Source organism: Rhincodon typus, chromosome 28 (genome assembly GCF_021869965.1).
Source record: "Rhincodon typus isolate 14 chromosome 28, sRhiTyp1.1, whole genome shotgun sequence".
NCBI classification, from domain to species: domain Eukaryota; kingdom Metazoa; phylum Chordata; class Chondrichthyes; order Orectolobiformes; family Rhincodontidae; genus Rhincodon; species Rhincodon typus.
This window is the reverse complement of record NC_063359.1, coordinates 180226-207681: the sequence shown is the minus strand read 5'-3', so window position 1 is coordinate 207681 and position 27456 is coordinate 180226. Positions and strand designations below refer to the sequence as shown.

General features: G+C 43.0%; 1 protein-coding gene across 1 annotated transcript in view; it reads left to right on the top strand.

Moving 5' to 3' along the window:
- LOC109913360 (neutrophil cytosol factor 2-like) overlaps positions 1 to 19742 on the top strand; it is an 83613-nt gene extending 63871 nt beyond the window's left edge. The window contains exons 8-12 of the mRNA XM_048613335.1: positions 742 to 861; positions 5185 to 5330; positions 16163 to 16268; positions 16732 to 16855; positions 19418 to 19742. Of these exons, the coding sequence (XP_048469292.1) occupies positions 742 to 861; positions 5185 to 5330; positions 16163 to 16268; positions 16732 to 16855; positions 19418 to 19563 (642 nt within the window). The 3' untranslated portion in view covers positions 19564 to 19742. The remainder of the gene's footprint in view (positions 1 to 741; positions 862 to 5184; positions 5331 to 16162; positions 16269 to 16731; positions 16856 to 19417) is intronic.
- Positions 19743 to 27456: the final 7714 nt, after the last annotated feature.

The window sequence follows — 27456 nt, the reverse complement described above, 5'->3', positions numbered from 1 at the left end:
TAAATTGCCTAGGGATATGCAGGTTAGGTGGTTTAGCCAGGGGAAATACATGGTTACAGGGATAGGGTAGAAGGGTGAGCTCTTTGGAGAGTTAGTGTGGACTTGTTGGACCAAATGGCCTGTTTCCACACTGTTGGGATTCTAAGGAGGAACAGGTGGGAGAGTGAGCTGAGAGAGGGAACAGGACTGGAGTGAGTGCTGAGTGTGGGGACAGGACTGGGTGAGGCATAAAGAGGAGTGGAAGACCGTGGAGTAGAAGATTTGCACAGGCTTGATTAAGTGGTTGTTTCCTCTGGTCTAGGGAATCTTGAACGTGGGTGCTCACTGTCAGGACAAGTGACCAATAATTTCAGACTGAGATGTGGAGAGCTTTCTTCATTCAGTTTTAAACTTTGGAATTCTCTACCCCAGAGGATTGTTGATGCTCCATCAATGCGTATAACTAAAGCTGGAACAGGCAAATTTCCTATCTTGCTTACAGAAACTTGATGAGATTACCAGTGGATGGAAATTTGGACTTGTAGGTGAATATCAGCCATGATCTATTGAGTGGTGTAATCGGCTTGATGATCCAAATGGTCTACTTCTGGTCCTATTTCTAATTCAGGAAATGAAGTGAAGTCAAAGAATGTTCGGAGGCGGGAGGGTAAGGGATATGCCTCAAAAAGCAATAATAGGAGTATTTTCATCCATGTCCAGAAGTTCTCGGACTTCAATATTTAAAGATTATTTTTGTTGCAGCTGAAGCAAGGGTCTGGAAATGTTATTCAGACCCCTCCCCACATTCCAGCCAGCAGACAGACAGAAACTGAAGGAGAAACTCATTCAAAGACTCTGTCATCAGCAGCAGGATCTTGGAAGGTAACAGTTTAATAAACAACATCTGTTCTGCAGGAAAATTCTGGCTCTTCCCCAAAGTGATCAAGGTGGCAAAAGGTCTCGACTTCTGACCTCAATGTACATTAGTGGCGGCTGCTATCATAGATAGATCACAGGAGTGTCACGTCTAAGTCCCCAGTTCTTCACAGAGTGGGGAGGAGAGCACTGGTGGCCTCGCCATGTAGCTAAACGGCACCAGATCGCAACCCATGGTTCCCATTGCCTTCCCATGTCACTTGGAATGCTTGTGGCAAAAGGAGGGAATGAACAAGGTGGGCATGCACCTCCGAGACTGTGTGTCCAGCCCTCAGTGTCCTCCAAACTAACATACAAACATGCAAAGTAGGAGCAGAAGTGGTCTATTTGGCCCCTCAAGATTGCTCCTCAACTCAATAAGATCATGGTTGATCTGTTTGTGTTTCAAATTCCACATTCCCATCTACCCCCAATCACCTTCGATTCCCTTGTCTAACAAGACTATCTGCCTCCGTCATACAATTATTCAATGATCCTGTTTTGACCACCTTCTGAGTTCGAGAGCTTCAAAGTGTCTGAATCTCCTGAAATGATTCCCCACTGCTCTACCCTAAAACGGTGAGGCCTAATTGTAAATCAGTAGAACATAGAACATTAGAACATAGAACATTACAGCGCAGTACAGGCCCTTCGGCCCTCGATGTTGCGTCGACCTGTGAAACCAATCTGAAGCCCATCTAACCTACACTATTCCATTATCATCCATATGTTTATCCAATGACCATTTAAATGCCCTTAAAGTGGGCGAGTCTACTACTGTTGCAGGCAGGGCATTCCACGCCCTTACTACTCTCTGAGTAAAGAACCTACCTCTGACATCTGTCCTATATCTATCACCCCTCATTTTAAAGCTATGTCCCCTTGTGCTAGCCATCACCATCCAAGGAAAAAGGCTGTCACTGTCCACCCTATCTAATCCTCTGATCATCTTGTATGTCTCTATTAAGTCACCTCTTAACCTTCTTCTCTCTAACGAAAACAGCTTCAAGTCCCTCAGCCTTTCTTCATAAGACCTTCCCTCCATACCAGGCAACATCCTGGTAAATCTCCTCTGCACCCTTTCCAATGCTTCCACATCCTTCCTATAATGCGGCGACCAGAACTGTACGCAATACTCCAAGTGCGGCCGCACCAGAGTTTTGTACAGCTGCAACATGACCTCCTGGCTCCGAAACTCAATCCCTCTACCAATAAAACCTAACACACCGTACGCCTTCTTAATAACCCTATCAACCTGGGTGGCAACGTTCAGTGATCTATGCACATGGACACCGAGATCTCTCTGCTCATCCACACTACCAAGAATCTTACCATTAGCCCAGTACTCTGTATTCCTGTTACTCCTTCCAAAGTGAATCACCTCACACTTTTCTGCATTAAACTCCATTTGCCACCTCTCAGCCCAGCTCTGCAGCTTATCTATGTCCCTCTGTAACCTGCAACATCCTTCCGCACTATCCACAACTCCACCGACTTTAGTGTCATCCGCAAATTTACTAACCCATCCTTCTACGCCCTCATCCAGGTCATTTATAAAAATGACAAACAGCAGTGGCCCCAAAACAGATCCTTGCGGTACACCACTAGTAACTGAACTCCAGGATGAACATTTCCCATCAACCACCACCCTCTGTCTTCTTACAGTTAGTCAATTTCTGATCCAAACCGCTAAATCACCCTCAATCCCATGCCTCCGTATTTTCTGCAATAGCCTACAGTGGGGAACCTTATCAAATGCTTTACTGAAATCCATATACACCACATCAACCGCTTTACCCTCATCCACCTGTTTGGTCACCTTCTCAAAGAACTCAATAAGGTTTGTGAGGCACGACCTACCCTTCACAAAACCGTGTTGACTATCCCTAATCAATTATTCCTTTCTAGATGATTATAAACCCTATTCTCTTATAATCCTTTCCAACCCTTTATCCACAACCGAAATAAGGCTCACTGGTCTATAATTACCAGGATTGTCTCTACTCTACTAGTGTTTCTAGTTTTGGGTTTACCCACAAGAGGAAACACCCTTCCATGTCCACCTTGTCAAGAATATTTAGGATATTACACACTTTAATAAACCATCCTTTATTTTTTAAAATGACAGTGGAAATAAGTCCAGACTGTGCAGCCTATCTGCATAAGACAACCCTCTCATTCCAGGTATCAATCTGGTCAACTCTGAACCGCTTCCAATGAATTCTCATATTTAATTCCTCTTGTAATACAGGATAGCATTGCATTAGCCATCTTGATTACAAACCTGCATACTAACTTTCTGTGACTTGTACATGGAACATAGTGATCTCTGTGCAACTTGGAATTCCACATAGATCTCAGTTTAAGTAAAACTGCTTTTTCATTCTTCCTGACAAAGTGAACAACTTCACTCTTTCTCACATTTTACCCCTTCTGCCAGATTTTTGCCCAGTCACTCAGCCAATCTACATCCATCTGCAAACTCAGATGTAGCGAATTTTAACTACCATGCTTTCACTTCCCTCATTCAAGCCATTGATTAAAACTTGTAAAAAGTTGAGACCCTAGCAGAGATCCATGTGTGACTCCATTTGTCACTTTCTGTCAGATAAGGATGTATTTATATGCACATTATTTCTTCTGCCAGTCAGCCAATCTATCCTTGCTCGTACATTAGCCCCGAAACCATGAGCTTTTATTTTCCACAATGACATTTGATGTTGCACCTTAAAATGACTCTAGAAATCCAAGTGCAGTACCTCTGCAGTCTGGCATTTATCATGTTACTTCTTTAAAAGAGTCTGATAAACATGACTGGTCTTTTATGGAGTGTTTCTAAGTACCCTAGTATGACCTGATTAATTCTAACAGCCTCCCTATGAAAACAGTCAAGCCAATTGGCCTATAGTTTGTTGCTTTCTGCCTCCTTCCCTTCTTGATTAGAGTCATTATGGCATGAAAACAGACCCTTTGGTTCAATTAGTCCACGCTGACCATGTTTCCAAACTAAACTTGTCCCACTTACCTATATTTGGCCCATATCCCTCCAAACCTTTCCTATTCGTGTCCTTATCCAAATGTTTTTTAAATGTCGTAACTTCACCTGCATCAACCAGTTCCTCTGGCAGTTCATTCCACACACAAACCATTCTCTGTGTAAAAAAGTTGCCGCTCATGTCCTTTTAAAATTTTCTCCTCTCACCATAGGGAAAAGATCCTTGCTATTTACCTTATCTATACCTCTCAAGATTTTGTGAACCTGTATAAGATCACCACTCAACCTCTTATGCTCCAGTGGAAAAAGTCCCAGCCTATCCAGCCTATTTTTATAACTCAAACTCTTCATTCCCAGCAAAATCCTGGTAAATCTTTTCTGAACCTTCTCCAATTTAATAATATACTTCCTATAGCAAGGCAACCAGAACTGCGCACGATACTTCAGAAGAGGCCTCACCAATGACCTGTACAATAGAGCAATTATATTTACGTTCTTTTTTTAACGGAGCCTTTCTTGAATTCAGGGTATTTTAGAAACTAATGCATCTTAAATCTCATTATCCACACCTTTAATATTCAAAGATATGTCCATCTGGATCAGGACACTTGTCAGCTCACAGCTCCATCCATCTGCTCAGTATCCTTCCCTAGTGATAATAATTTCATCAAGTTCTTCTCTCTATTCCACCTCCTGATTTGCAGCTGTTGCTGGAATGTTTTTTTCAGTTCTCTAAGGTGAAGACAAAAGCACAATTTTTGATATTCCCTGCCTGGGCCCTCTTGCTCCCCACCCTGGTTTCACCTCTGGTGGTAACCTGGTGTCCTTTGGACAAAGATGGCACTTGAATGTGCTTTATTCTGCCAAAGACTAATGACAGTATAGGATAAAGAGTGAGTGACGTAATCAGAGAGTGAAGTGTAAGAACCAGCAGGGCCCTTGTGTTACCAGCTTTTCTCTCATGATCTGAAGTAACATGGCCTATACATGGTTTTTGAAAATGTAGTGTCAAACTTCCCTGCTGCTGTAGTTTGCACCTGGTTACTGGTTTGCACTAGTTTTGCCCCAATTCAAATGCACATACCCTCTTGAAGATATATTCTTCTTTACCGATGGACAGCAATATAAACCTCCAAATTTGAGATACAACAATTTAAGGTGTTGAAACAAAGCCCTGATCAAACACATTAATTATGAAAAGTCTATTGTATCAACTTTCCAGAAAAAGAGGCAGTAAAATTGAATTGCTTCCTAATTTTGGTATATTGTAACGCCATTATTCTTGATCAAATCAGGACTGCTCGCTTGCTGACTCCGTGATAATAAAAGTTCACTATGAATACACTCTAGCAACGAGGGTGAAGCCAGGAATATCGTACAGTGAATTTGTGAACATCTTCAAATCCAAACTGGGCCGACAGTCAGGACAGATACAGTTAAGGTGCAAATGTGAAGATTACAAAATGTTTGCTGTTATAATTCTAATACTCTCTTTAGCCCTCACTATCGGGATTGTGTATTAGTGATTTCACTAGAGTAGTAATCTGGAGGTCCAGGCTAATGCTGTAGGAACCCATTAAGAAGACCCATTGGGAAAGTGCACTGAGTCTCAAGCTCTACTTGTAGTCACCATAAAAGTTAATGATTTAATAAAAGTTACCCGAGTTACCCGTCTGATGGAATCAATTTCACTGAAGACCCTGACCAACCCTGTACTCGACAAGAACTACTGTGAACATGTGGAATGCGCTGCAGCAGTGGTAGTGGAGTCAGATACTTTAGAGACTTCTGAGCAACTCTTGAATAGGCACATGGAGGATAGTAAAATGTAGGGTAAGCAAGGTAGATTGATCTTAGTAGGATAATAGGTCGACACAACATCGTGGGCTGAAGGGCCTATACTGTGCTGTACTGTTCTATGTTCTATCACAACTAAATAGCTATTAGTTATCGACATATGGGTCCACTAGTTCAAGCTCTAAATGTCTCTTTTAAAACTCCTACTCTCTCACACAGGCAGACATAGATAAACAAAATAACATTGGTTTTATGGGACAAGGGAAAATGTGTCTGGAAAACAGAATAGCACCAGCCCACAGAGTTCACTGAGATATCCCTTTTTGCCTGCTACGTCTCTCTGTTCTTCAGGCTCTTTTCTTCAGGTTCTTTCAGGTCTTCACAGGAGCCGCAGGGCAATTAGAACACTAACCACAGAGTCTCTTAGTTACTACTTAACTGCAACAGTTTACAGCATTTGATGGTAGAAAATAACTGGCTTCCTTTGGACTTGAGGTATTTTTCCTGCAGAAAGAGAGAGGGAGAGAGACGTTTTCTTTTCTGAAGTCTGATGGCTTCTCCGTCTATATTTCATTCCTGCTAGTTATGCAGCTCCCCAGGAACCAGAGTTGCTGCAGGCTGATGTCCTGCCCACAACTGCACAAATCAGACTATCATATTGCTATTCATGGTCAACCAAATCTCCTGCTGCAGCCCTCCCCCACCCAACCTGTGCTGTGCCGTCTACGAACATCTTCCCCCACTGCTTGAACAAAGCTCATGATGAATTTCAGTAATTTGTTTTTAAAAGTGCAGCTATTCTTTCCACGATCCTCATTCTAAAACTGTTGTTTTACTATTTAATTCATAATCAAAGGCACAGATAATAAAATGGTACAGTCTTTAAATCGTGTTTCAAATCACATCCTGGCAGCTGATGGTATTTAACTTCCATTAATAAATCTGCAATTGAACAGAAGTAGAACAGAGAGCAGTAGTGAGAAGTGACTCAGGAGAATTCTGGGAGAAGTCAACTCGCTCACCACAACTCACCAGAGCGGAACACAGTACACCAAATATAGTCTGACCTATAGTTTGTAGAGATGGAGCATCACTTCCTTGTTTTTATACCCAGTGCCTTTACTTATAAACCCAAGGATCTTATAAGCCTTGTTAATAATTGTTTCGACTTGCCTGGCCACCTTCAGAGAATCATGCATTTGAACCCGAGGTCTCTTTCCTCCTGTACTTCCCTCAAAAGTGTACCATTGAGCCTGTATTGCGTCTCCTTGTTTCTTCTACCAAAATGCATTGCTCTGCATTGAAATTCATCTGCTAGGCATCTGCCCATTTGGCTATCTTGTCAATATCTCTCTGAAGTCGCTCAGCATCATCCTCACAATTCACTATTCATCCTAGCTTAGTATCTTCTGCTTATTTAGAGGTTTTGCCCCCAACATCCATCTCCAAATTGTTTACATAAATCAGAAAAAGTAAGGGTCCTAACACGATCCGTGGGAATACCAGTTCCACCTCATCTCCAGACTGAGAAATGCCCATCTACATCAAGTCTCAGTATCCTATCTTTCAGCCAACTTCAAATCTATCAATTAGCCTTCTAGAAAGGGAGGGTTAACAGCCAGTGCTTGTAGTTCAGTGGGAGCCAACAACACAGGAAGGGGCAGCTTGGAGGACATGGAGTTGTAATCTCAGAAGTACGACCAATGCCACTACCTTCACCGTTTAAAGAGTCGTACAGCACAGAAACAGACCCCTTCGGCTCAACTCGTCCATGCCAATCAGGTTTCCTAAACTGAACTAGTCCTATTTGCCTGCGTTTGGCCTATATCCCTCTAAACCTTTGCTATCCATGTACCTGTTCAGTTGTCCTTTAAATGCTGTAATTGTGCTTGCCTCCACCACTTCTGCTTGCAGCTTGTTCTATATGCTCATTATTGTCTGTGTTAAAAGGTTGCCCGCGGGTCCCTTTCAAATCTTTCCCCTCTCGTCCTTATACCGATGCCACTAGCTTTGGACTCCCCTACCCTGGTTATAAGACCTCAGCTATTCGCCTTGTCTGTGCCCGAAATGAGTTTATTAACCCCTATAAACTCATCCCTCAGTCTCCTACTTTCTAGAGAAGAAAAAGTCTCAGCCTATCCAGCCTCTCCTTATAACTCAAACCTTCCAGTCTCGGTAACATCCTGCTAAATCTTTATTGCACTCCTTCAAGTTTAATAACATCTTTCCCACAGCAGGGTAACTAGAATTGTAAGCAGTACTCCAAATTGTCTTTGCCAATGTCTTGTGCAGCTCTAACATGATGTCCCAACTCCTCTGCTCAATGCTCTGACTGATGAAGGCAAGCGTGCCAAATGACTTTTTCATCTCTCTGTCTACCTGTGATGCTGCTTCAAGGAACTATGTACCTGCATCTCTGTTCGACAACACTCCCCAGGGCCCTAGCATTAACTGTGTAATTCAAAAATTAGATAAAAAGTTCAGAGGTAGTATGTTCCTGTTAGTGTGAAGGGTAAAGCTGGGGAATGCTGGATAACTAGAGAAATTGAGGCTGTGGTCAAGAAAAAGAAGAGACATACGGCAAGTATAGACAGCTGGGATTTAGTGAATCCCTCAAGGAGTATAAGGGCTGTAGGAGTATATTGGAGGGAAATCAGGAGGGCAAAAAGGGGACATGAGATAGCTTTGGCAGACAGTATTAAGGAGAATCCAAAGAGATTCAACAAATACATTAAGGGCAAAAGAGTAAATAGGGAGAGAGCAGGGCCCCTTGAAGATCAACAAGGCCATCTATGTGTGAAACTACAGGAGATGGCTAAGATAATGAATGAACATTTCATATCATTGTTTACTGTGGAGAAAGACATGGAAGCTGGAGAACTTGAAGAAATACACAGTGACATGTTAAAACGTGTCCATTTTGCAGAGGAGGCATTACTGGACATCTTAAAATGCTTAAAGATGGATAAAACCCTGGGACCTGATCAGGTATATTAGAATTAGAGTAGAATTAGAATATTAGAATGTCCTTTATTGTTACATGTACTCAAGTACAGGAGTACAGTGAATAGTTTACAATGTTATCCCATATGGTGTCATCTTAGGTACAAAGTACCTAGGTACAGATCTTAGACACAAAATACAGAAGTAAGAGAAAAAAAAGAAGGGAAAAAATGTTACATTACTTACAGTTATCCACAGTATAAGTTAGTAAAATTAGAATAAAGCTAAAAAGATAAGCATTACAGTCTTTCAGTAGATCAGTGCAGGGGGTTTCCACACGTGGTCTGCCTGGGCTTGCAAGCTACTGATACTCACAACAGCCCCAGCCCAACAACCAGCCCGCTCTGCTTGGGCCTTCAGCCCACTGGCTATTCCCACTCCGCTCCAGCCCACTGGCCGCACTCGCCTTGCTCTGATCTTTAGCCCACTTTACCTTGGGAAGAACACCAGGAGGAGATAAAGGGGATTAAAAAAAGAATAAAATGGGAAATAAACCGAAGGAGCGGAGGAGCTCTAGTTGGAGCGTCCTACTTCGCTGCCATCTTGACAGGATGTTTTTAATTATGCTGCCTGAAGCCAGTCCTTACCTTCTGTACTTTGCCAGATTAACATCTCTCCTAGGAAATGCACACCATCTCTGTCAGTCTTGGGGTGAGGTGGAATCCAGAAGAAACAATCATTTCTCTTGGTTTGAATTTGCTCTATGTAAATCCTGCCCTTTTCACTGCCTGTCAATGAAGGTTGCACATGCTTCCCACTGCAGCTTGCCACCTACAAAGATGCTAGCCTCCCAAAGTGTCTCGCTGGTCATTCACCCAACCAGGCCTTTCACCGCCTGAAGTGTGCATGCGCGAAGTGTTTGTAAAACCTCTCAGTCCATACAAGCTCAATTTTCTTCAACATGTCCTGCACCTTCTACATGTGCCCAGGCTTCAGTCACAGCATTAGCGTGTACATAGAACATAGTACAGCACAGTACAGGCCCTTCGGCCCACGATGTTGTGCCAACCTATTATCCTACTAAGATCAAACTACCACGAAGATTGGTGGAGTAGCAGATAGTGAAGGGGACTGTCGGAGAATGCAGCAGAATATAGATAGATTGGAGAGTTGGGTGGAGAAAGGGCAAATGGATTTCAATCCAGGCAAATGCGAGGTGATGCATTTTGGAAGATCCAATTCAAGAGCGAACTATACGGTAAATGGAAAACCCCTGGGGAAAATTGATGCACAGAGAGATCTGGGTGTTCAGGTCCATTGTACCCTGAAGGTGGCAATGCAGGTCGATAGAGTGGTCAAGAAGGCATATGGCATGCTTTCATTCATTGGACGGGATATTGAGTACAAGAGTTGCCAGGTCATGTTACAGTTGTATAGGACTTTGGTTCGACCACATTTGGAATACTGCGTACAGTTCTGGTCGCCACATTACCAAAAGGATGTGGATGCTTTGGAGAGGGTGCAGAACAGGTTCACCAGGATGTTGCCTGGTATGGAGGGTGCTAGCTATGAAGAGAGGTTGAGTAGATTAGGATTATTTACATTAGAAAGACGGAGGTTGAGGGGGGACCTGATTGAGGTCTGCAAAATCATGAGAGGTATAGACAGGGTGGATAGCAAGAAGCTTTTTCCCAGAGCAGGGGTGGCACTCAGTTACCAGGGGTCACGATTTCAAGGTGAGAGGGGAAAAGTTTAAGGGAGAAATGCGTGGAAAGTTCTTTATGCAGAGGGTGGTGGGTGCCTGGAACATGTTGCCAGCGGAGGTGATAGAGGCGGGCACGATAGCGTCATTTAAGATGTATCTAGACAGATACATGAATGGGCAGGGAGCAGAGGGATACAGATCCTTAGAAAATAGGCGACAGGTTTAGATAGAGGATCTGGATCGGCGCAGGCTTGGAGGACGGAAGGGCCTGTTCCTGTGCTGTAATTTTCTTTGTTCTTTGTTCTACCCTGCATACCCTACATTATAATATCATCCATGTGCCTATCCAAGACTCACTTAAATGTCTCTATGTATCACAGAACTTTGTGGGAAGCTAGGGAAGGGATTGCTGAGACCCTTGCTGAGATATCTGTATCATCGATAATCACGAGTGAGATGCCGGAAGACTGGACGGTGGCTAATGTGGTGCCATTATTTAAGAAAGGCAGTAAGGAAAAGCCAGGGAAATATAGACCGGTGAGCCTGATATCAGTGGTGGGCAAATTGTTGGAGGGGATTCTGAGGGACAGGATTTACATGTATTTGGAAAGACAAGGACTGATTAGGGATAGTCAATATGGCTCTGTGCGTGGCAAGTCATGTCTCACTAACTTGATTCAGTGTTTTGAAGAAGTGACAAAGAAGACTGATTAAGGCGGAGCGGTGGACATTGTCTATATGGACTTCAGCAACACACTTGACAAGGTTCCACATGGTAGACTGGTTAGCAAGATTGGATCACATGGAATCCAGGAAGATCTAGCCATATGGATACAAAATTGGCTTGAGGCTGGAGGCCTGTGACCAGCAGTGTGCCCCAAGTATCAGTGCTTTCCACTGCTTTTAGTCATGTATGTAAATGATTTGCATGTGAATATAGGAGGTGTGGTTAGTAAGTTTTCAGATGACATCAAATTGGTGGTATAGTGAGCTGTGAAGAAGGTTACCTCAGAGTACAACAGGACGTTGATCAGATCGATCGATGGGCCAAGAGTGACAGAGAGAGTTTAATTTAGATCAATGTGAGGTGTCGCATTTTGGTAAGGCAAACCAGGGCATGACTTAGATAATTATTGATAGCATCCTCGGGAGTGTTGCTGAACAAAGAGACCTGGGGAGGGGGAGATGGGTGCAGGTTCATAGTTCCTTGAAGTTGGAGTCGCAGGTAGACTGGGTAGTGAAGAAGGTATTGGAACACTTGGCTTTATTGGTCAGTGAATTGAGTATAGGAGTTTGGATGTCATGTTGCGGCTGTACAGGACATTAGTTAGGCCATTTTTGGAATACTCCATTCAATTCCAGTCACCCTGCAATCGGAAAGATGTTGTTTAACTTGAAAGGGTGCAGAAAAGATTTATAAGGATGTTGCTGAATTTGGAGGGTTTGAGCTGTAGGGAGATGCTGAATAGGCTGGGGCTATTTTCCTTGAAGCATCGGAGGCTGAGCGGTGACTTTAGGAAAGTTTGTAAAATCATGAGCAGCCTGGATAGGGTGAATAGCCAAGGTCTTTTTCCCAGTTAGGGGAGTCCAAAACAAGAGGGCATAGGTTTAAGGTGAGAGAGGAAAGATTTGAAAGGGACCTGATGGGCAATGTTTTCAGAGAAAAAAATAGAAATTGCTAAATAAGCTCAGCAGATCTGGCAGCGTCTGTGGAGAGAAATCAGAGTTAACATTTCAGGTGGAGTGACCCTTCCTAGATGGTAGCTAGGAAAATGTTAGTTTATATGCAGAAGATAGAATGGGGGAGGAGGTGAGGAGTAAACGATAGGTGGGGATAGACTCCAAAGAGACAAAAGAGCAGTTGGACAGAAGAAGGAGTGCATAAGATTTAAGAGTGCATAAGGCATCTAGATGGATACATGAACAGGAAGGGTTTTAGGGGGATATGGGCCAAATGCTGGCAAATGAGACTAGATTAGTTTAGAATATCTGGTCAGCATGGACGAGTAGGACCAAAGGGTCTGTTTCCATACCATATGACTTTATCTCTCTCTGTTTCCTGTTAGCTAACCAATCTTCAAGTCATGCCATTATGGTTTTATACCACAAGCTTTAATTTTCCACAGTAAAATTTAATACAGTACACTTTCAACTGTCTTCTGGCAATTGTGTTACTTAGTGTCATGGAGTAATACAGCATGGAAACAGACCCTTTGGCCCAAATTGGCCCATGCTCTCCATGATGCCCACTCAGGTAGTTCCAATTGTCCACATTTGGTCCATATCCCTCTAAACCCTTCCCATCCATGTACCTATCCAAATGGTTTTTTAAATATTGCTATTGTACCTGCCTCAACCACTTTCTCCAGCAGCCCATTCCATATACGCACTACTCTCTGTGTGAAGAAGTTGCCCCTTAAGTCCTTCTTAAATCTTTTCTCTCTCACCTTAAACCTGGGCCCTCTGGTTTTCAATTCCTCATCCCTGGGAAAAAGACTGTATGCATGCAACCTATCTATGTCCCTCATAATTTTATACATCTCACTAAGGTCACCCCTCATTCTCCTATGTTCCAAGGCATAAAGTCCTCTCCTGGCTAACCTCTCCCTGTAACTCAGGCCTACTAGTCCTGGCAACATCCTTGTAAATCCTCTTTGCACACTTTCCAGTTTAACAATGTCTTTCCTACAACAGGGTGTCCAAAACTGTATAGAATACTCCGAGTGCGGCCTCACCAACGACTTATACAACATGACGTCCCAAATCCTATACTCAGTACTTCAACCGATGAAGGCCAGCACGCTAAATGCCTTCTTCACCACCCTGTCCACCTGTGACGCCACTTTCAATGAGCTGTGTACTTGTACACCTAGGTCCCTCTGTTCCACAGCACTCCCCAGGACCTTATCATTTATTGTATAAGTCCTACCTTGGTTTGACTTTCCAAAGTGCAACACCTCACTTATCTGTATTGAATTGCATTTGCCAATCCTCAGCCCACTTCCCCATCTGATCAAGATCCCTCTGTAATTTTTGATAACCTTCTCCCTGTCAATGTTACTTCCTAATTTTGTATCATACACAAACTTTCTAATCATGCCTTGTACATTCACATCCAGATCATTTATGTAAATAACAAATAACAAATAACAAATGTCCCAGTACTGACCCCTGTGGCACACCACTAGTCACAGGCCTCCAGTCTGAGAAACAACCTTCAACCATCACCCTCTGCTTCCTACCATCGAGCCAGTTTTGAATCCAATTAGCTATAGCTCCCTGGATCCCATGTGACCTAACCTTCATGACTAGCCTGCCATGGGGTACCTTGTCAAAGGCCTTACTAAAGTCCATATAGACAACATCCACTGCCCTATCTTCACCTATTCTCTTGGTTACCTCTTCGAAAAACTCTAAAAGATTTGTCATACATGATTTCCCATGCACAAACCCATGCTGACTATTTCTAATCAGATCTTGACAATCCAAACGTTGGTTGATCCTATCCCTCAATATCCTCTTCAATAACTTGCCTATCGCTGATGTCAGATTTACTGTCCCATAGTTCCCTGGTCTTTGCTACCTTTCTTAAACAATGGAACAACATTAGCCACCCTCCAGTCTTCTTCAAAGAACTTCAATAAATTCATTTATCGTGGTTTCCATTTCGCAAAAGCTGGGACGTTACGTGTAATGTATGATTCTATGAGTGCATCTTTGTCAGGCCGTTGCTGGACTAATCTGTGGGACAGCTCTCAATTTTGGCACTTGAGGAGACTGCAGGATCAATAGAACTGGGTTTGTCATTGGTTTTTCTGTCATTGCTTTTTCTGGTGCCTAGGTTGATGCCGTGTGGTCCCTCCAGTTACCTTCCTCTTGGACTTTGTAGCAGTTTTGTATAACCTCATGGCTTGTTATGCATGTTAGAGTTAAGAGACAACCACAATGCTGTGGGTCTGGAGTCACATGTAGGCCTGACCAGGTAAAGGACAGCAGTTTCCTTCCCTAAAGGAAATTAGTGAACAAGATCCACTTTTACAACAATTGATAATGATTCCATGTCATGATTACTGAGACTATCTTCATTAAATTTTACAGTATAGGAGGTCCTTTGACCCATTGTGTCTGTACTGCCTCCTGAAAGAAATACTCAGGTAGTCCTCTTCTCCGGTCCTATTTCCATAGTCCAATAAATTTATCACTTTTAAATATACATCTAGTTCTTTTGAAACCTCAAATGGAATCCACCTCCACCACTTTCCTAGGCATCACTTTGAGCAACGAAGCTTCTCCTAATCTCACTCCTATCTCTTTTGCTGGCAGTCATAAAATTGTGACCCCTAATTACTGACCTACCAACTAGTGGAAGTAGATTGTCCTTCTTTACCCCGTCAAAATTGTTCATTTCCATCCACTCCATCTTTTGCTAATCTTTTACTTTTAGTACGTTTGAAGAACATTTTACTATTTGTTTCAGCACAGTCTGCTGTCTTACATTTCCAATTGGCTGCCCATATCCCAGCGTTAGCCTCTCTTCTGCATTTGAGATACTGTTTCTGATTTCTCATAGAGACATGGGATCATACACTAGGCTTTTCATCCCCACGTCTATGCTGACCAACAAACATCAAGCTACGTTAATTCATAGATGGCCTTGTTGATCTTTAAGGTTCCTTATTCTCTCCCTAGTCACTCTTTTGCCCGTAATGTATTTGTAGAATCTCTTTGGATTCTCCTTAACTCTATTTACCAAAGCTATCTCATGTCCCCTTTATGCCCTCTTGATTTCCTTCTTAGGTATACTCCCATGGCCCTTATACTCCTGTTGGGTTTCACTTGATCCCAGCTGTCTATATATTGACATATGCCTCCTTTTTCTTGCGCACAGCCTCAATTTCTCCAGTCATCCAGCATTTCCTACACCTAAGAGCCTGCCCTTCACCCTAACAGGAACGTATTGTCTCTGAATCTCATTTTCTCATTTTTGAAGGCCTCCCACTTTCTAAACCGTCCCTTTTACCTGCGAATTGCTTCTCCATATCAACATTTGAAAGTTTCTGCCTAATACTGTCAAAATTAGCCTTACCCCAATTTAGATCTTTAACTGTTAGAAGATAAGGTTCCATGCCTGTTTTAAAACTTACAGACTTATGATAACTTGCCTGAAAATGATGGTATAAGTGGATCATTTTATGGTTGGTAAGATGCAATGAATAATATGCCAAAGGGCTCAGTCCTTGGGGCATCAACTTTTACAATTTTACAATTGGATGAAGGGATAATTTGAGATGAGTAATAAATCCTGGCATAGTGAGTGAAGACCAAAATAAATACATTCCCTTTTTGCTACTCACTGTCAATAGCACACTTCCCACCTCTCCCCAATCAAAGTTAACCCTCCAAGCTTGGGCGACTGTGTGGAGTTTGCACATTCTCCCTGTGTCTGTGTGGATTTCCTCTGGGTGCTTCTGTTTCCTCCCATAGTCCAAAGATGTGCTGGTTAGGTGGATAGGCCAAGCTAAATTGCCTGTAGTGTCCAGGGACGTGTAGGTTAGGTGGGTTAACCATGGGAAGTGCAGGATTACAGGGATAGGTTAAGGTGTGTGTGTGTGTCTGGGTGGGATGCTCTTCAGAGGGGTCAGTGTGAACTCGATGGGCCAAATTGCCTGCTTCCACACTGTGGGGATTCTATGATTCTTAATCTTGCCCTCTAATCCATGAGTTATTTTTAACCTTTACTTTGTTGCCACCCCAACTCCCTTTATTAATCTGTCTGTAAACCTAACTCCTGAGTCAATCTGTCTCTAAACCCTTAAATTCTCTCACAGTTACAAAGAGAAGGAGAAACAGGAATTGGTGGAGATTAGAGGAGATGAAGATTTAAACAAAGTGTGGAATCAGATTGTTGACAGACGCCTCACTCTGTGGTGCAAGGTAAGAATGTGAAGCTCAGTCAAAAACAGGTGCAAGTTTGCAGGCACAGACAAAATCCCACCTAGGTTTAGCACCCCACCTATACACCATGCAACATTACAATACGCACATATTCACGCAAGTATGTACAAACTTATACATTTCCGTGTACACAGATTCAATGCAGTATGTACATGGATTCATACAGTACCCATATTATCACTGCAGAATACACGCATTTAAATTGCAGTGTGTTCACATTCACACTTTGGAAGAGAAACTGCAGCATGCCCTGGCTCAGGCTAAAGCTTGAGTGTACACACGCTCGAGTTGCATTGCATAGACACTCATGCCACAGGGTGATCACACTCCAACACAAATTCTGAAGTTCATATACACATACTGCAGTGTATATGCATATGCATATTGCAACATACATGTGTTCTCACTGTGATGTTTTTGCTCTAACCTGTCCTTTTTTCAGTGCAAAGACCCTTTGTCTGGGCGTAAAGTTCTCTACCAAACACAGGCCCTCTATGATTATAACGGACATGGTGCTGAGGATGTGGAGTTCAATGAGGGCGATATCATCGATGTTCTGTCTGAGGGTAGGATCTTTCTCCAGTCTGTCTGGATTAGATTCATTTATTGTACCATTTATAAGTACCAGCTTCAGCAGTGCTCCCTCTTTCCATCTCTCTCTGAAATTGTTCCTCTCTCTGACTCTGCCACTCTCTCCATTTTGTGGTGGGACATATTGGGAGTGAGATTAGCAAAGTATACAGGATCTTGAGCTTCATGAATAGAGGCATTCAGTTCAAAAGAAGGGAAGGTATGCTGAATCTCTTTAAAGCAGTGGGTCAGCGACGGCTAAGAGTAATGGTCAGCATGTATGGGAAAGGATGTGAAGATCCTTGAAGGTGTGCAGAGGAGATTTACCAGAATTCTTCCAGGGACCAGGGATTTCAGTTATAGGTTCAATTGGAGAAGCTGGAGTCAGAGTCATCCAGCATGGAAACAGACCTTTCCGTCTAACCAGTCCATGCCACCCATGTTCCCAAATCAAACTAGTCCCACCTGCCTGCGTTGGCCCATATCCCTCCAAACCTTTCCTATTCATGAACTTATTCAAATGTCTTTTAAACGTTGTAATTGTACCTTCATCCATCACTTTCTCTGGAAGTTCATTTCGCACATGAACCACTCTGTGTAAAAATAAAGTTGCCCCTCATGTCCTCTTTAAATCCTTCTCCTCTCACCTTAAAACTATGACCCCTAGTCTTGAATTCCTCCCACCCTAGGGAAAGGGCCTTTGTCATTCACCTTGTGTATGAACCTCATGATTTTACAAACCTCCTATGCTCCAGTGAAAAAAGTCCCAGTCTTTCCAGTCTGTTTTTATATTTCAAACCTGTTGTTTTATTTGGAGCAAAGGAGATTGAGGGGAAATTTGGTTAAGGTCTACAAGATTGCGATGGGTTTTTATAAGATATAAAAAGAAAAGGTGTTCCCATTAGCTGATGGCACAAGGATTAGGAGACATGCATAATGTTTTGGACAAGATGCACAGGGGAATGCAAGGAATTTTGCTGTGGTTGGTAGTAGCAGAAACTTCAATCATTTCAAAGAGAAATTGATGGATCCTTGAAGGAACTAAAGCTAAAAGGATAGAGCCAGGAAGTGGGACAGACTGGATTATTCTGCAGGGAATATATGTAGACTCAATGAGCAGAATGGCTTCTTGAAACATTATCAGGTCTTGTTCATACTATTTCACTGAGAGAGATGTAACAGCACAGCTTTCAGTTCCAAGCTATGACACAGAGTCCATAGAATCCCTACAGTGTGGGATCAGGCCATTTGGCCTATCAAGTCCACACTGACCCTCTGAACAGCATCCCACCTAGACCAAGCCCCCTACACTATCCCTGTAACCCTGCATTTCCCATGGCTAACCCACCTAGCCTACACATCCCTGGACACTATGGGGCAATTTAGCACAGCCAATCCACCTAACCTGCACACCTTTGGACTGTGGGAGGAAAGCAGAGCACCTGGATGGGACCCACACAGACACTGGGAGAAAGTGCAAACTCCACACAGATAGTCACTGGAGGGTGGAATTGAACCCAGGTCCCTGGTGTTGACAGGCAGCAGTGCTAACCATTGAGCGACTCTTGATAATTGAGGAATGTTGCTAGCAAATGCTCAAAGCTCCTAGATTTGTTCCAAAAAAAAATCTATTACCTCAGTCCAGAGGCTGTTCCTAACAGCAGTATAGATCCTTCAGGATTTTCCAGGGTTGTTTGCTCAGCAATCAAACCAATAAAACTCCACACATGTCTCTCAAATCTGCTGGACTCTGCTTTTCAAAAATCACTCTATTTTTGTAAATAGCATATAGACCATTGTCTCAAACAACTTTTTGAATTTCCAATTACACACAATCATATGATAAATACTTTGCAACTTTGACCCCCCCATATCTCGCTCCATGACCCCCCCATCTCTCACTCCCTGTCATCCCCTCATGCCCTGTTGCCCCGTCACTTCCCGAACCCCCTCTCTCCCTGACATTCCCTGAACCCTCTCACTCCCTGACCACTCCCCCATCTCTCACTCCTTGACCTACCTCATCTCTCGCTCCCTGAAACCCCATCTCTCGCTGCCTGACTCCCCCCATCTCTCACTCCCTGAACCTCCATCTCTTGCTGTCTGTCCCCTTCTCATCCCCTCTCACTCCTTGACCCCCCTCACCCCCTGAAGCACCCTCACTCCCTGACCACTCCTGCTGCCTGCCCCCCCCCCCCCCCCCCCTGGCTCCTCTCAAATCTCACTCCCTGATCCCCTCCATTCTTACTCCCTGATCCCCCATCTCTCTCTCCCCCTGTCCCATCTCTCCCCCTTTCCCTCTCTCTCTCTATCCTCCCATCTCTGTCTCTTTCCCCTACTCTCTCTCCCTCCTCCTCCCTCCCTCCTGCCTGCTCACTCCTTCCCGTCTCTCCCTTGCTCCTCTCCTTTTCTGTCTTTCTTCACCCCATACCCTCCCCCCCCCCCCCCCCTCCCCTCTCCCCCCCCCCCCCCCCCCCCCCCCCACCCACCTTTCCCATTATTCTCTTCTCCCTGTCTCTCCCTTGTGCAATCACATTATTTTCCATTTGTTTTTACAGTGAATGAGGAGTGGCTGGAAGGACATTCCAATGGGAACATTGGCATCTTTCCCCGGTGTTTTGTCAGACCGAGGGGTTCAGCCATAGTTGAAACCAGAAAGATTGACCACTGTGAAGACTCTGTTCACATGCAGGCTGTGGAATAGAGAAGAAACGAAGTCAGAATCTCTCTAGAGTGGAGACTGCGGGCTCAGCATTTCCAAGAGTGCCCCCGTGTGTGGGTGGGATCAATGTTGGGTCTCAGGACTCAGGGGGATAAACTGTCTTTGGAGGGGTCTTGAGAGATGATTCTGTCTCTGGCATTAAAGAGCAATTGAAATTGTCATTTGTCTCCATTAATGTTTATTGTTGTTTAAAAGTGAAGATGAAACATCGTTCATCATCCCTGCATGGGGCAATGTCTGTCAGTCTGAGTCCTCCTGCATAAGGAATGGCAGTTATGCCTGAGACCCCCTGCACAGGCGAATGAACGTCAATCTGGGTCCTTCTGTATGAAGGACGACCATCAGTTTTGTACCAAAGAATCTAATGTATTCCAAACATATTACTTGGCCTCCCTGAACTAGACTGTTCTAGCACCTCTATATTATTATGTCTTTTCTTGTCTAGTTTTCACTTCACAGAGATTTTTATCTCCACTTTGAGCAATATCTCACGTTCTTAAGGCCCTCTGTAAAGTTACCTCTCTCGTACTTTAGATTTCCTATCAGAATGAGAAGCTGCTTATTGTCAGTTGCTTACCGTTGCCATTGTTGATTTGCTCCAACACATGCCTCGAATGACACAAAGAATTGTAGAATGATACAACAACTGCCATTGTGTCTGTGCTAGTTCCAAACGTTCCATTTCCCCTCCTTTCTTCCATAATCAGTTTTCATTTGGGTTTTTTTTTAAATCCAGATTCTGGGCTGTAATGAAGCTTCCACTACCCTTTCAGTCAGTGCATTCCACAAATCACTCCTTATATCATTTGAGGCTCCTAAAGCATGATGTTCCTGTAAAATTTTATTTTCATAGTTTGTTAATTCTCACCCATCATGTGTCTTACTCATTTCACTAGTTAGTGTCCTCCTGACATTTGTGACCAACTTCCTCATTATTTGCTTCATTTTGAAGTTTTCAATCATCTTTATAAACTTTAAAATTGAGTCTTGTATGTTCAAATCCTGATTGCTGGTATAAATCCACAGAGCAGTGCTCCTAATGCTGACCTTTGGGGGGCCTATCACTGTTTTCCTCGCGTCATGATATTTCTAGTCTGTCAGCTGATTTTGTATCCAGGTTGCCATACTCAAGCAATTGTTATCCCTAGTTGTCATGTTGTGATACAGCGATGATATCATGAACATGTTTCTTAAAATATATGGGCTCTGTGACACAATACAGCACCCACCATCTATAACATTCTTGCAATGGCAGGAATGAGTACTGTTTGAGGTGCAATGCGTCAATTCATCAAGCCACCATTAACAGCATTTTAACACAATTTTTCTGTTTTTCCTACAAGCCGAAGCCAGACATCTAGCTTTCTTTAAATTATTTTCATTTACCATATATAAAGCAGTATAACTTCCTCCTCCGAGTTGTACTCATTCCAAGCTTCCAGAAGAGTCGTATTATATGCCTGCTGAGGTCACAGTTGCACCACAGCGTACCTCATAGGCTCATCCTACATATGAAATCTTATCCCCACATCTGTCTCCTTCCGACCACCCCCCACCAACTGAAGTACTTTTCCAGGTTCATTAAGTATTTTCTTAATGTTACTGACTGAAATGTTTATATTTATTCTAATTTAACTGAACCTATTTACAAGGTCCCCCCCCACCCAACCACCACCACCACCACCACCACTCCAAAAGTAGTTGTCGACTGTTCACAGATTCAAGTGCTGTAGATGTCTCATGATTCTGCCTGATCTGATCATTTAAAATGCTTTGAGAGAACAAGTATCTTAGGCTGATTTTGTACCATGCTGTCTACAGCTGAAATGAAAAGAGTAAGATTAGTTGCATCATTTGACATCTTTTGGTATTAAAAGGGCTGGCTGCCTTTGGGCTGTCACATCACTACAAAGGCAGGAGAGTGCTCATTGAGAGGGTAATGCTGCCATCGATGAGCCTTCTCTCCCAATATCTTCTGCTTGAAAGATCATCTGACAAAGACTGCTGAAGGATGATACTGTACCATTGAAGGAGAGCTGAGAGGTACTACCAGGTGTAGTTGCAAATAATGACATCTTAAGCTCTTCCTCTATTTTCTCAAGTTTAGGATAAAGAGAAGTACGTCATTAGGAAGAATGTAGTGTACTTCAAAAACCGCAATGACTGTGAACATTACTGAAAAAATCTCTTCATAGATTAGAAACATAGAAATTAGAAGCAGGAGCAGACCATCCATTCAATACGATCATCTCTCTTAACAGCAACCTCCTGCTCTCTCCCCATACCCTTTGACACCTTTGCATCAAATCTATCAATTTATTTCTTAAAAGAGATCAGTCTGGTGAACTTTGCAACTTCTTTACAAATGCTGTTTTTCTCACAAATTGGTATCACCATTGGATCTGTTTGCTCTCTTTGGTCTGGAAAAGTATGAAAGGGATCTTGATATATTGCAAGGACTGAAAAGTCAGGTATCATAGGATACCCAAAACTAGGCCTGATATTAATATGCTTTCAGGTTCATCCCCTGGTGTGCCTCCTATTTAGAAATCTCTGAAGAAATAAGCTCTTCTACTGAGGCTGGAAAAATATTTTGGAACTTTTTGTAAAGCTGAGATAGTTCTTCATAAAATGTGAATCAAATTTTTTGGTATAAATCTTCAGCAGCCTGGAAAAGTTGTGGAAAATCTTCATGAAAATGTAGTCATCATGACATTCCCAAGGCAAAGGAGTACATGATGAGCAGTGGGACCCTGGGATGCACCGAGGATCGTAGAAACCTTGGTGTACATGTACAACAGTCCCTTAAATGATCAGGCGAGGTAGATAAAGAAGCCATATAGGATACTTGCCTTTATTAGCTGAGGCATGGAGTTTAAGGGTGGGGAGGTGATGCTGGAACTGTATATACTGCCATAGCTAGAATATTGTGTGCAGTTCTGGAATCTGGTAGAGGGATCCTGTACCTGTAGATATATGTTTAAGGTAAGGATTATGAGGTTTAGAGAAGATGTGAGGAAAAACCATTTTCACTGAAAGGGTGGTGGGAATCTGGAAATCAAAGTTTGTAAAGGGTGGCCGATGTGGAAGCGTCATAACATTTAAAATTGTTTAGATGTGCACTTGTGATTCCAAGGCATAAACACTATTGACCAAGTGCTGGAAAATAGGATTAGAATAGTTAGATATAACACAGAGTGGAGGTGGAGGAGCACAGTGGGCCAGGCAGCATCAGAGGAGCAGGAAAGTTGACGTTTCGGGTCGGGACCCTTCTTCAGAAATAGTTAAATGGTTGTTCTTGACTGGCTCAGGTTCGATGGGTCAAAAGACTTTTTTCTGTGCTGTAAACCAATGACTCTATGACATATAGTATCGTTTACCTCAGCTGGAAAGTCTGGTGGCCATTGTAAGAGATCTAGTTGGAAATAAAGTTTACCAAATCAACAACGATTTTTTTCTGATTCTGTAAGACATTAAAAGGCACCTTAATAACTTTACCATTGTAAGTAAATGTTGCTTTAAACAACATTTAGCTGGAATAGTGTGGCCTCTGTAGAGACTCTTACTTTCTTTTTATCTTTCTAATTTTTTTTTGTTATCTGAAAGTTGAGATTATGGTTAGTTGAACTTTGAAGTAGTTGCATGCTTTAAAAGAGAAGAAAATAAATGCAGATGTAGCTGTTAGTGATAATATAGATAATAACCGATTCTAAAGTGTTAGGCAGCACAATAATTGATATTCATAAATCAAGAAGGATTACCGGCCAGATCATCATCATCCGTAATATAATATAATTTAATTACAATACTAATCTAAGGAACACTGGACAATCAGTGCCATGCATTGTCATACCCAGGGCTGGCAGCTAGTTGGATGTTAAGTTGGTCAGTCAAGGGAGGATTGATGCTAACCAGTCCAATGTAGATGATAATGAAACAAAAAAGAAAACCAACTCTTTTTTGGCAGGTGCAGAGTGATTTTGGAAACTTGGCTGCTGTGTTTTTACTCTCTAGTTTTTCTGTCCAGTTCAAGAATTGCTTAATATTGTGAGAAAAGAATTCCAGTCTGTCAGAAATAAGTAAATACCCTGGAAGTCCACTGAACTCTTACCTTCACTAGTGACTTTGAAATTAGATATGCAGTTATATGCCTGGGAATAAATCGTTATCCAAGGATTGCATAAAGACTTGGCATCCATCATCTGAAACTGTTTAATTGAGTTAGGAAATAATTCCAATTTTTAAAAAATTCCATTACTTTGTGTACCTGTCTGTGTGAGAGTGAAGATATGATCAAAGAAGAATGGGTTTAAACCATAAACATTAATTAGATTATGTGGAAACATATCACTGCAGATGCTGGAATCTGTATGAAAACAACAAATGCTGGAGATCACAGTGGGTCAGACAGCATCTCTCGTTCTAACACTTCCCAAATCCTGGATATTGAATTTTGATGGTTGAAGGCATAAGGTGTGAACCCATTCTATAGTGTTAGGCAGCACAATAATTGAAATTCATAAATCAAGGAGGATTACTGGCCAGCTCATTATCATCTGTAAGGCCATCAATATCCACTTGATCAAGAAACTGTAATTTCCGTATCTCTTTTTTGTTCAATTTGCTTAATTTTCCTTTGTTTTGATTTGATCTATTTTTAAGAAGTGACCTTGGGCTGCTGGTATCACTGCAGAAAACCAAACTTAAGTTCCGAACAATGCATGTAATTCCTAAGAAAATGTAAAAGATGTTCTTTTCAGCTCATAACTAACACCCTCATGACTTGGACTCAATCCCTTAATTGACTTTTTAAATTCACTTGTGCGATGTGGGCATCACTGGCTGGCCAGCATTTATTTCCCATCCCTAGTTACCCTTGAGAATGTGATGGTGAGCTGCTTTCGACCACTGCAGTCCACATGCTGTAGGTTGACCCACAATCCCATAGGGAGGGATTTCCAGGATTTTGATCCAGCGACAGTGAAGGAACGGCAATATATTTCCAAGTCAAATTGGTGAGTGACTTGGAGGGAAACTTGTAGGTGATGGTATTCCCATGTATCTGCTGCTCTTGTCTTTCTAGATGGAAGTGGTCATGGGTTTGGAAATTGCTGTCTAAGGATCTTTGGTGAATTTCTGCAGTGCTCATTGCTGTTACTGAACATCAGTGGTGGACGGAGTGGATGTTTGTGGATGTGGTGTCAATCAAGCAGGCTGCTTTGTCCTGGATGGTTTTTAAACTGTTGTTGGAGCTGTATCCATCCAAGCCATAGGGGAGTATTCCATCTTCTGACTTGTGCCTTGTAGATGGTGGACAGGCTTTGGGGAGTCAGGAGATGAGTTACTTGCCACTGTATTCCTAGCCTCTGAACTGCTCTTGTAGCCACTGTATTTATGTAGTGAGTCCAGTTGAGTTTCTGGTCTTTGGTAACCCCCAGGATGCTGGTAGTGGGGGATTCAGTGGTGGTAACACCATTGAATGTCAGTGGAAAGTGGTTAGATTGTCTCTTATTGGAAATGGTTATTTCCTGGCATTTTGTGGTATGAATGTTACTTACCGCTTGTCAGCCCAAGCCTGGATATTGTGCAAATCTTGGCACATTCGAACATGGACCTAATCAGTGTCTGAGGAGACGCGAGTAGTGTTGACCACTGTGAAATTATTGGCAAACATCCCCACTTAGACCTTATGATGGCGGGAAATTCATTGATGAAGCAGCTGAAGATGAAAGGCCTAGGACACTACCTTGAAGAGCTCCTGAAGAGATGTCCTAGACGTCCAACAACAACAACCATCTTCTGATGTGACAGGTATGAATGCAGCCAGTGGAGAGCTTGCCCCGGTACCCAGTTTTGCTAAGGGTCCTTGATGCCACACTTGATGAAATGCAGCCTTGATGTCAAAGACTAAAACTCTCCCCTCACCTCTGGAATTCAGCTCTTTTGTCCATGTTTGAACCAAAGCTGTAATGACATCAGGAGCCGAATGGCCCTGGCAGAACCCAAACTGGGCATCACTGAGCAGGTTATTGTTGAGCAGGTGCTACTTGATAACACTGTTGATGACACTTTCCATCACTTTACTGATGATCAAGAGGAAACTGATGGGGTGGTAATTGGAATGGCCTGTTTTTTGCTTAGATGGCAATTTTCCACATTGTCAGGGAGATGCCAGTTTTCTAACTGTACTGGAAGAGCTTAGCTAGGAGCATGGCAAGTTATGAAGCACAAGTCTTCAGTTCTATTGCCAGAATATTGTCAGGACCCATCACATTTGCAGTATCCAGTGCCTCCAACCATTTCTTGATATCATGTGGAGTGAATTGAATTGGCTGTAGACTGGTATCTGTAATGCTGGGGACCACCGGAGGAGGCCGAGATGGATCATACCATAGACATAGATTGCTGTGAAATGGTAATGGTTGAGTGGGGGATATGCCAGGCCATGAGGTTACAGATTGTGCTGGAGTACAATTCTGCTGCTGTTGATGGTTCACAGCACCTCATGAATGCACAGTCTTGAGTTGTTAGATCTGTTTGAATCAGTGATAATGCCACACAACACAATGGAAGGCATTCTCAATGTGAAGACGGGACTTCACCCCCTCAAGGACTGTACAGTGATCACTCTTATCAATATTGTCATAAACAGATGACTCTGCAGCAGGCAGATTGGTAAGGATGAGGTCAGATATGTTTTTCCCTCTTGTTGGTTCCTTCTCTAACTGCAGTAAACCCAGTCTAGCAACTATGTAGTTTGAGAGTTGATCAGCTCAATCAGTAGTGCTGTTGCCGAGCCACTATTGGTGATGGACACTTAAATCCCCCAACCCGAGTACATTTTTCTCCCTTGCCATCCTCAGTGCCTCCTCCACGTGTTGTTCAACATGAAGGAATACTGATTCATCAGCAGAGGGAGGACGGTACACAGTAATCAGCAGGAGGTTTTCTTGCTGGTGTTCAAGCTGAATCCATGAGATTTCATGGGGCCCCAAATGAATGTTGAGGACTCCCATGTCAGCTCCCTCCTGACTGTATACCTTTGCTGGGGGCATAGGACATATCCAGGGATGGTGATGGTGGTGTCTGGGATATTGTCATGCTCAAGGAATCATCCCTCACAGACAATATCAGGCTGTTGCTTGACTAGCCTGTGAGACAGCTTTCCCAATTTGGCACTAGCCCTCATGTTATTAAGGAAGACTTTGCGGGGTCAACAGTGCTGTTTCTGCAATGTATTTGCCAGTGCCTAAGGTGATGCCAGGTGGTCTGTCCAGTTTCATTTCTTTGTTGAGACTTCATAATGATTAATACAGCTGAGTGACTTGCTAGTCCACTTCAGAGGGCAGTTGAGAGTCTTCTGGAGTCATATGTAGACCAGACCAGGTGAAAATGGAAGATTTCCTTCCCAGAAGTACATTAGTGAGCCAGATGGGTTTTTCCAGCATTTGACAATGGTTTGGTCATCAGTAGATTCCTAATTCCAGTTGTTCTTATTGAATTTAAATTTCGCCATCTGCTGTGGCAGGATTCCACAGTGGCTCACTGGTTAGCACTGCTGCCTCACAGCACCAGGGACCCGGGCTCGATTCCATCCTCAGGCAACTGTCTGTGAGGAGTTTACATGTTCTCCCCATGTCCACATGGGTTTCCTCCGGATGCTCAGGTTTCTTCCCACAGTCCAAAGATGTGCAAGTTAGGTGGATTCATTAGCCATGCTAAACTGCCCATAGCGTCCAGGGAAGTACAAGCTTGGTGGATTAGCCATGGTAAATGCAGGGTGACAGGGATAGGGTAGGTGGGTGGGTCTCGGTGGGATGCTCTTCGGAGGGTTGGTGTGGACTGGATGGGGTGAATGGCTTGCTTCCACATTCT